Source organism: Xyrauchen texanus, chromosome 23 (assembly GCF_025860055.1).
Source record: "Xyrauchen texanus isolate HMW12.3.18 chromosome 23, RBS_HiC_50CHRs, whole genome shotgun sequence".
NCBI lineage: Eukaryota > Metazoa > Chordata > Actinopteri > Cypriniformes > Catostomidae > Xyrauchen > Xyrauchen texanus.
In genome coordinates this window covers 7,104,821-7,115,940 of record NC_068298.1, presented here as the reverse complement: position 1 = coordinate 7,115,940, position 11,120 = coordinate 7,104,821, and the positions used below count along the sequence as shown (strand labels likewise).

The following is an 11,120-nucleotide window of genomic DNA, read 5'->3' as shown; positions in this document are numbered from 1 at the left end:
ACCGATTAGCCATGACAGTAAAACCACCTGCCTAATATTGTGTAAATCCCCCTCATGCCACCAAAACAGCACCAACCCGCATCTCAGAACAGCATTCTAGATAATATTCTTCTCACCACAATTGTACAGAGCTGTTATCTGAGTTACTGTAGACTTTGTCAGTTCAAACCAGTCTGGTTATTATCTGTTGACCTCTCTCATCAACAAGACATTCCCATTCTGCAGATCTGCTTCTCACTGGATGTTTTTTGTTTTTGGCATCATTCTGAGTAAATTCCACTCTAGAGACCGTTGTGTGTGAAAATCCCAGGAGATCAACAGTTTCAGAAATACTCAAACCAGCCCATCTGGCACAGCAATCATGCCATGCTCAATCACTGAGATCAATTTTTTTTTGTCTTCGCTCCATTCTGATGGTTGATGTGAACATTAACTGAAGTTCTTGACCCGTATCTGCATGATTTTATGCACTACACTGCTACCACATGATTGGCTGATTAGATAATGGCATGGATGATTGTTGGTGCCAGACGGGCTGGTTTGAGTATTTCTGTAACTGCTGATCTGCTGGGATTTTCACACACAACAGTCTCTAGAATTTACTCTGAATGATGCCAAAAACAAAAATGTAACAGGTGGAAATGTCTTGTTGATAAGAGGTCAACAGAGAATGACCAGATTGGTTTGAACTGGCAAAGTCTACGGTAACTACGGTATATACACACACACACACACACACTCTGGAGGCCAAAAGTTTGGAACAATGTACAGATTTTGCCCTTATGGAAAGAAATTGGTACTTTCATTTACCAAAGTGGCATTCAATTGATCACAGTGTATCAGGACATTAATAACGTGAAAAATTACTATTACAATTTGAAAAAATTTAACTACTTCAAAGAGTTCTCATAAAAAAAAAATCCTCCATGTGCAGTAATGACAGCTTTGCAGATCTTTGGCATTCCAGCTGTCAGTTTGTCCAGATACTCGGGTGACATTTCACCCCACACTTCCTGTAGCACTTGCCATAGATGTGGCTGTCTTGTCGAGCACTTCTCACGCACCTTACAGTCTAGCTGATCCCACAAAAGCTCAATGGGGTTAAGATCCATAACACTCTTTTCCAATTATCTGTTGTCCAATGTCTGTTTCTTTGCCCACTCGAACCTTTTCTTTTTGGTTTTCTGTTTCAAAAGTGTCTTTTTCTTTGTTATTCTTCCCATAAGGCCTCCTGAGTCTTCTCTTTACTGTTGTACAGGAAACTGGTGTTGAGCGGGTAGAATTCAATGAAGCTGTCAGCTGAGGACATGTGAGGCATCTATTTCTCAAATTAGAGACTCTGATGTACTTATCCTCTTGTTTAGTTGTACATCTGGCCTTCCACATCTCTTTCTGTCCTTGTTAGAGCCAGTTGTCCTTTCTCTTTGTAGACTGTAGTGAACACCTTTGTATGAAATCATTGCGCACGTGTGTGTGTGTGCGTGTATATAATACAAACTTAATAAACATTTATTGAAAAAGAAATCAGTATAATTCAAATATATCTCTAAAAATAAATGAGTTTTAACCAAAGCAGAAGCAGTCTGTTTCATCCTTAAATAATTTAGTTTGGGGTATGTATGTGATTTTGTATTAGTGTTAATTGAGTATAAATTTTTGCCGAATAATAATAACAATAAGCTTTAAATGTATTCTCTGCTATTTAAATGTTATATTATTAATTTTTTTAATCTTTATTTTATATTATTATTAAGTTTGTGGTTCCTGTTACTTTTCTCTGCGCTCATAAACGATTGGACGAATCACTGTCCTTTGTCATTGTTGTGGCGACTTGCTATGTCAGCAATCTTATTTCAGGTACCAATATATATCATTAATAGATTTAAACGATTGTACGTTTTACTGAACTACACATACCGTCCTGAGATTTGAATGGTTGATTTTGTTCGCCCCCTGGAGGAAGAACAGCAGTTTCGTCTTCCTCTCTGGAGGAGTCAGTATCCCATCATGCAGCGCGGTTTGAGCGGTAGTGCAGTGTACGTATATCAACGTGTTCTAAATCAGGACATGCAGCACTTCCATTAGATAAAAACAACGAGCTCTGATTGAATTTTAATTCAGTGGATGAACTGATTATATATTAGCTTTATTTTGAAAGCGGAAGCGCGTCTGTTTGAACGAGATGTCTTTGGTTTGCGCGAGTAAGTATATTTTGTTTCTGTTAGCATGAATGATTAGCACAGTATAGTGTTAGCCATTGTTGTGCAGTATTAGGAAAGCTTCACCTTGAAGGTGTTCTCTTGATGCTTAGGGCTTTCTAGAAGAACAATCGTTATATATGTGCTGTAGTTGTAAGCTAGAAACAAAAGTGTGAATGGGTGCATAACTGTGTAACTGAAAGTAAGTTTTGCATGCTAACTGGCTGATGCTTGAGGTCTCTGAAACTTTGAGAAAAGTTTAAACAGAATGCTTTTTGGGAATGCTTTATTTTGGGAGTCAGGGTGTAATCCAAAACACAGGACAAAATGGCAGTTGGTAAACTGTGTTGTTGGACAAGCAGAACATATAAATATTAATCAGGAAAAACATAATGAAAACAGACATGTTTACATTAATGTATACACGTTTAAAGGATTTATAATGTCTAGAATAATTTGAATTTAAAGATTAATAAGTGATGTAAGATCCTGGTGAGAAATAAGGTTTATTGCCTTATACGAACATATATTGAAATCAGCCATAAGGTTTACCTGTTTTGCCATGTGAATGTTGAATGTGTCTTTCTTTAGAATCAATCTGTGCTGTTTGTTATGCTGAATGCATTTTTAATCTAAATCTGTCTCTGTCTTCAGTCTCAAATGAGATACCGGAGCACCCCTGCGTCTCTCCAGTTTCCAGTCAAGTTTTTGAGAGACGTCTGATTGAGAAATACATTGCAGAGAATGGAGCCGATCCCATTAATGGACAGCCACTGTCCGAGGAGCAGCTCATTGACATCAAGGGTAAATCTATGAACCTGATGCTCATGTAATGAGAAGTTAGCACTCTTCAGACACTGTTGCATTTTAGATGTGCCCATTAGTATGCATATGTCTCTAAGAGAGGTTTCTGGTCTATCAGGTTCCAAACATTTCTGAAAGGAATTTCAAAATGTTGTTTAGGTCTCACAGTGCATGACTTTGAATATAAAGTTATACTCATTCTCTGTTCCTTTATATTTAGTGTCTCACCCCATTCGACCAAAGGCTCCATCTGCCACAAGTATTCCTGCTATCCTCAAATCTCTCCAAGATGAGTGGGTGAGTTCCCAGTCACCACATAAATGTATGCAGGGCCCACTATAAACCTTATTGGCTTTGCTCATGAATATTAATTAGGTGATGTATCTTTCGCCCAATAGTCCTTGTAGATGTGTCTATCTGCAGTGCATGAGGTCGAAGTAAATTTTTCTCTATATCGTTTATATCTTCCAGGACGCTGTAATGTTGCATAGTTTTACATTGAGGCAGCAGTTGCAAACCACCCGACAGGAGCTGTCTCATGCCCTCTACCAGCACGATGCGGCCTGCAGAGTCATTGCTCGTCTCACTAAAGAGGTCACTGCAGCCAGAGAGGGTAAGAGCAGCTTTTAAAAAGTATTCGACCAGAATTTGAGAAATTGGATACATGGTTTCACTAACATGTTAATTATTCTACTTGCAGCCTTGGCTACACTCAAACCTCAGGCTGGACTGATTGCTACACAGGCTGCTCCCGCATCCCAACCCTCTGCTGTGGTCAGTAACCAAACCATATTTTTTTTTTTTTTACAAATTTTACATACACCGTGCAATCCATTAGAATGATTCTGTTTTGATGTCTCAGGGTGCTGGTGGTGAGGCCATGGAGATCAGTGAGCAGGTTGGAATGACTCCGGAGATCATACAGAAGGTACGTTCAAGCACGCTTGGACCACTTGTTGTTGACTTCATGGCTTATGTCTGTACTAGCCACTGAATGTTCAAATGTAATTATTTCTATCTTCTGTCTTTATAGCTCCAAGACAAGGCCACTGTCCTGACCACTGAGAGAAAGAAGGTGAAGATTTTAATTTCAAAGCTTGTATTTGTCTCATGTGTGATATAACTTCATTTTAGAAGGATGTGTTTTACGGTCACTTCTTTGAAAGACAGAAAAGCTCTTACCTTTCTCCATTTGGTTTTGTTTTTCAGAGAGGAAAGACCGTGCCAGAAGAGCTCGTCCGAGCAGAAGAGCTCAGCAAGTACCGCCAAGTGGCATCCCATGCTGTAAGTTTATGCTTTTCCATGCATATGTCAGGGTTCCCATGTTCATGGACATATCAGGGAATTTTAAAATGGTGTTTTCCAGGCCTGGATGAGTGTGTGTGTGTGTGTATATATATATATTTATTTGGGCTGTCAATCGATTAAAAAATGTAATAAATCGCATATACAAATATTTGCTTAGCCCCTCATATAACAATAATTCAATGTATAATTATTTCAGAATTATACATGGTTATCTTTAAATATTTAAAAATTATATATAAATAAACATTGATTCATTGTCATTATTTAATATAATAATTATTATTCCTTGTTTTATTTCTATTTTAATTTTGCGGTACATTTAATGCATTATATTAAGGTATATAGATAGCTATTATATTTATAAATTACATCCCTTCGTTTTTCACTTGTTGCAGCTTAAACTTTGAGGTAAACAAACATTCTTTCATGAGGGCAAGAGATGAAGGGAAATCAGAGAAAGAGAGCATGTGTCTGACTCTACAGGTGCTGCTATTGTTAATGCCATTTAATTGGGAGATATTTAATAAAAATTTTGAATGGGGGCTTTGGTGGGTATTGATGTTGAATACCACCTCTGGAGTCGTGAGTTCCAATTCAGGGAGTGACTCCAGCCAGGTCTCCTTAGCAACCAAATTGGCCCGGTTGTTAGGGAGGGTAAAGTCACATGGGGGGTAGAGTCACATGGGGTAACCTCCTCGTTTCCCCTTTGCCTTGTCGCGTGTGAAACGGCACATTAACAGTACACAAACATTTCATATTTTCATACCTCTCTCCCACTGCATCGCTCTTAACTGCTGAATATTTGTTTTCTTACAACACTGCCATTATTCTCCACACTCCGTGATGTAACAGTGATACATAGTAGCTTAATAAAAACTATTATTTACCTTCATATATTTTAGATTATAGTTATATTACATATATTAATTTATTGCGTAATACTGAATTATTACTGTACTGAATTGTCATTATTATTTTGAGGATTAGATTTGTTTATATAAAAGTAATATATTTCTGTCCTATTTACTTCACCTGTAGCTTTTTGGAGATTTTCACACAAGTGCGGCGTCAGTGTATGTATATTTGACTGTTTACAATATTTGTCATTGCCGCTGTCATTACCTCTTCTGTGGAACGTTTGTCGATTTGTATGCGTGAATTTTATAAAACTTAATGGCCATATAAAAAGAACATTATAATCTTTGTGATATACACGATATTATTTCATTGTTATTATCATGAATAATTGATATGTCACCCAGCCCTAAATAAAACATTTTACATTGAGGGAGTGAAATCAAGTTAACTCTTTAATATCATATAATTTCTGCTTTTCTCACTTTTATTTTTTTGGTCCTCACTACATTACGCTCTTTTCTCACTAGGGTCTTCACAGTGCTAGTATCCCAGGAATCCTTTCTCTGGATCTTTGCCCAACAGACACCAACAAAGTCCTCACTGGTATGTACAAACACACACATACGAAGTGTTGCACACGTGTACATTTTCACAGAAACATTACTCTAACTCTCTCTCTCTCTTGTCAGGTGGCACGGATAAGAATGTGGTGGTGTTTGACCGTAGAGAGGAGCAGATTGTTGCCACCCTCAAAGGGCACACTAAAAAGGTCACCTCTGTCATTTACCACCCCGCTCAGGTAAGCGCTTTGTCTCCTCCCATTTTTATAAATGAGCACATTCACTATTTGTCTGTATTTCTTATATTTCACTTTGTGTTTCTGTCAGTCGGTTGTGTTCTCGGCGTCTCCAGACAGCACTATTCGAGTGTGGTCTGTTACCGGGGGCAACTGCGTGCAGGTGATCAAGGCTCACGAGGCGGGTGTTACTGGCCTTTCGCTGCATGCTACCGGAGACTACTTACTGAGCTCATCTGAGGACCAGGTATATATAACACACACACACACACACACACACACACACACACACACACAGAGAGGCTGATTAACCTGCCTCTCAGTAGGTAGAGTTCACAAACTTCATTTGACTTGCATGTTGTTATGCATGGTTATTTATAATATGTTGTTCTCTAGTACTGGGCCTTCTCTGATATTCAAACTGGACGTGTGCTGACCAAAGTCACAGATGAGACTGCTGGATGTGGTATGTATTACTTTGTCTGCTAGGGCTAGCAAATATATTGAATATTTATACAGTGTTGTTGTTTTTGTTTTGAGATATAAACAAATCAATGTAATATATAAAACCATTAATATAAAACAATTGAATCATAAAAATGTTTTTCCATTAGTACAAAAGTCTCAGAATTGTTATATTGGTTCATATAATTACAAACAGTTGGAAAGCATGTGGTTATTTTAAACTGGGGTTTGACTATTTTACGTATTGCATTAGACATTTTGAATATTCTTGGCTGTAGTGGCTGTTTGATGTAAAAAAATAAAGATATAATAACCCTTCTGAGCCATTTTAGAGCATATACAGTATATCAGGGACTACACAGGGACTTTACTGTATATCGGTTCAAGGAACGAAAACAAAAGCATACACGTGATCAAAAACCGAAACAAAGTGATTTTCAAATGTTCCGGAGTGAAAAATGTATTTTTAAATGCTGGTAACTTGTTAGAACTGGTTAATTTTGTTCTGATATTTTCTTTATGAAACTAAAGGTCAAATGGTTTATCACCGTCAATCTTTGTAACTACACCACTTCATGTTGCCCGAAAAATGAAATTAGTGCGCTGATCCTGAAGGAAACCACTGCATCAGACATTTCTTTGTCTAATTGCCCATTGTCACATTCTGTGAATGAAGAACTTTTTAACAACAATGAATAATTACTACATATGCGGTGTGGTGGTGGCGTAGTGGCTAAAGCACAACACTGTTAATCAGAAGGTCGCTGGGTCGCTCCCCACAGCCATCACCATTGTGTCTTTGAGTAAGGCACTTAACTCCAGGTTGCTCCGGGGGATTGTCCCTGTCGTAAGTGCACTGTAAGTCACTTTGGATAAAAGCATCTGCCAAATGCATAAATGTAAATATGCATGCATGGTTTATCCAGGTAAAAGGGAAACATTATTAGAGGTAAACAGTACATTTCTCAGTTGTTTCCAAGTCTTCACTGAATTATTGTTAGACATGATGTATTGGTACAGATTTGATGTTGCCGGGTTTTGACTCCGAAGCAGATCCGTAAATAAAATTATACTTAACTGTAAATTAACTGCTTATGATTTCTATGCTGATAAATCCTCCACACAAGAAAAAATTATTGCTTATTTTAGCCAGGCAATATCTTGTATCTCTTGTGAGATCTGGGAACACTGCAATTGGTATTTCACGCACCGCTTGGTGCAGAGCACTGTTTATTTATAGAACGTTCAATAGACCATTCTTTTATTTTGTTCTAACCGGTAACCTTTTGGAAAGGAGACTGTGGATCTTCTGAACAGAATCTGTCACTAACAAACATGCCACTTTCCAAATAATTGAGATCACATTTTCCCCCATTCTAATGGTTGATGTGAAGCTCCTGACCCGTATCTGCATGATTCTATGCACTGCAGTGCTGCCACACAATGGGCTGTATTGAGTATTTCTGTAACTGCTGATCTCCTGGGATTTACACATGCAACAGTCTCTAGAATTTACTCAGAATGGTGCCAAAAACAAAAAACATCCAGTGAGCGGCAGGACATTTGTATGTATATGTATGAAGGTTACGTTAAAACTAATTTAGAAACACCAGACCTTCATTTATTTCTGGTACTTTTTACTTGTCCTGAACTCTAGGACAACAATGAAAATCCATTATAAAAATGCTAATTATTACATGTTTAAAACTATGATTATATAAACAAATAGAGAAATGAACCTAAAACATTACAATATTTACACCCTTCATTTATATACCTAATATTTATACTACAACAAACTATTTTGCCCCAGTAAAAAAAAATTTCTAAATTAGTACAACTACTGGTCAATTTTTGAAACACTTTGTTCTTTATTATAATTTTTCACATTTTATAATAGTCATCAACACTATGGAATAACACAAATGGAACTATGGGAATTATGTTGTGACTAAACCAAATCCCAAATAAATCAAAACGGTGTTATATTTTAGCATCTTCAAAGTGGTCTCCCTTTGCCTACAATTTGCCGACATGAACTTTTGACATTTTCTCACCCTGGGATGCTTTTTAAACAGTATTGTAAGTTGGGCAATTATTGGCTTCTTTTCTTTATTAATTGGTCCAAGTCATCAATTTCTAAAAAAAAAAAAAAAAAATTCATTAACTTTCAGTTTTGTAATTAAATAAATTAATATGGTGGCAAAATTCTAGTTTTGTCTACAAAACTAATTTCAAGCTTTTGAGCATATGCCTTCAGATCAAAAGATTTTTAAGATCATGAGAAACGTTTGTCAAGTGTTTCAAAACTTTTGACCGGTAGTGTAAGTCGACAAAAGTGTCAGCAAAGAGCATGCTTGAGATTAAACAAGTGATGTGGCTCAGTTGGTAGAGCGGATTGGCCACTAATCGCAGTTAATTGGTGGTTTGAATCCCGGCCCACATGACTCCACATGCCGAAGTGTCCTTGGGCAAGACACTGAACCCCAAGTTGCTTCCAATGGCAGGCTAGCGCCTTGCATGGCAGCTCTGCCACCATTGGTGTATATGTGTGTGAATGAGTCAGTGTAGAGCGCTTTTAATACTGTTAAGGTTAAAAAAGGTGCTATATAAGTGCAGACCATTTTACCATGTTTGATGAATTGTAAATATTGCTTGAAAGCAGAATATTTTGATTGGACGACATTTCCAATCAAACTGTAATTTGGCCAAACAATGCAAAGAGTAAAAATATTCAATTGTTGTTATTTCGTAGCTAACAGTTTATCCTAAATGCACACAAAGAAAAAAGTTGGAAAGTTTTTCAAAATGTCAAATTAAGTCCTTAAAAACTTTCCATAACGTTATTCTATTGAACACAATACAGTATTTAAGATGTGGTGAAATTAATACTATGGTGAAAAACTATTTGAGTTTCAGTAAAATAATTTTTTACAGATATCTCCTGTGATGCATGGACATTCACTGTAGGACATTGTTATTAGACCAATTAAAAAAAACTATTGAGAGTTTGAAAAATGTTCTAGAAGTTTAGTGCCAATATTTCCTCATTTCAGAATAAAAATACTAACCATTTTCTCCATCTTTTACCTCAGCACTGACCTGTGCTCAGTTCCATCCTGACGGTCTGATTTTCGGCACGGGCACAGCAGATTCTCAGATTAAGATCTGGGATCTGAAGGAAAGGACCAATGTAGCCAACTTCCCTGGCCATTCCGGCCCTGTGACCGCCATCGCCTTCTCTGAGAATGGATACTATTTGGCCACTGGTAGGTAATGATGACCCAGAAGAGAACGTTTTGGTCTTTTGGTGTGTGTTTGATGACTTCTGCCCTCTGTTTCCCTTGTAGGTGCTCAGGACAGTTCACTGAAGCTTTGGGATTTGAGGAAACTCAAGAACTTCAAGACAATCACATTGGACAACAGTTATGAGGTCTGCTGTCTCAGTAAATGCCTCATAGATAGCGATGACATGCATTTATGACGTGGTTGACTTTTTGGACAAATTTAATTTATGGAAAAACAGCGTGGCTAATATTTGTCTCTTCTGTAGGTGAAGTCTCTGGTCTTTGATCAAAGTGGAACATATCTGGCTGTGGGTGGATCGGACATTAGAGTTTATATCTGTAAACAGTGGTCTGAAGTCCTCAACTTCTCTGGTGAGATTGAGAGTATGATTACAAAGCATCCAATTTTGTTACAACCGTTGTTGAAATTTAAAAATGGACACTTTTTACTTAATGTGCATTACTGGTCTTATTGTGAATGATTCATCTGTGCATTTTAGTCTAAAATGTTCTTTATCAAAAAGCTTCACATTAAGTCAAACTGCTTTTATTTTTTCCAGACAGTAAATTAGGCCATTTATATCATTTGCCTTATTTAACCTTTTTCCCCTTTTAAACTTCTCTACCTGTAGATCATTCTGGTCTGGTGACTGGTGTGGCTTTTGGTGAGCATGCCCAGTTCCTGGCTTCCAGTGGTATGGACAGAAGTCTCAAATTCTACAGCTTGTAGTAGAAATAGTGAAAATCCAATTTTCTCCTGGAAAGGATGTGATGTTTTTTTTCCCCAATTGCAATGGAAATTTGTCCACTGAAATAACATGATCTGTCAGTTATAAATTGTTCATGTGTATACATAGATATACGTTTACTGTCATTTACATCATTGTAGTGTTACAGAATGTCACAGACGCATACAGTATCCTCTGACTTCATCAGAAACTTCTATTTTGTCAAGTACCACATGAATGCTTTTGGCAGATAAGGGTTAATTTGATAATTTCATTTTTTCCTCTCTTTGTCTACTTTAAAGATTTGTATCTTGGAAACTTTGTCAGTGTCCGTTGACTCATTTGTGTCCTTTTGTGGACAGTAATAACAATGTGAAATAGACTCCAATAAAGTTGAAATTCTTTCTAAAAACACTTTTCCGAATGTTTTTTCACGTTGAAGCTTAAAGTGTCATTTTTCGGACACTAGCGTAACCAAACAGAATCGAGCTGTTCAGGTTGTAGTCCAAAAACATGGAAAAGAATTAGCGAGTCATGGGCTCCCTGTGGTTTTTCCTATGGAAAATGTGTTTGTGCAAAATAGGGAATTTTTGATCGGCGTAGAATAAGGTCCTTGGTAAACATTACTTTAAGATACTTGGACGTTTTACAGTCACACCTCGTTTTTGCATCATCA

The 11,120-nt window shown here is 37.2% G+C and overlaps 1 protein-coding gene across 1 annotated transcript; it reads left to right on the top strand.

The window, feature by feature from the left end:
• The first annotated feature begins 2,019 nt into the window (after positions 1–2,019).
• On the top strand, positions 2,020–10,834 carry prpf19 (pre-mRNA processing factor 19). The gene is made up of 16 exons (XM_052154674.1): positions 2,020–2,201; positions 2,853–3,002; positions 3,223–3,299; positions 3,474–3,615; positions 3,703–3,776; positions 3,865–3,930; positions 4,036–4,077; positions 4,212–4,286; positions 5,696–5,771; positions 5,858–5,967; positions 6,056–6,211; positions 6,361–6,430; positions 9,525–9,698; positions 9,780–9,862; positions 9,983–10,088; positions 10,349–10,834. The coding sequence occupies exons 1-16, from the start codon at positions 2,183–2,185 to the stop codon at positions 10,444–10,446; spliced, it is 1,518 nt and encodes a 505-aa protein (XP_052010634.1). The 5' UTR covers positions 2,020–2,182; the 3' UTR covers positions 10,447–10,834.
• The last annotated feature ends 286 nt before the right edge of the window (positions 10,835–11,120 follow it).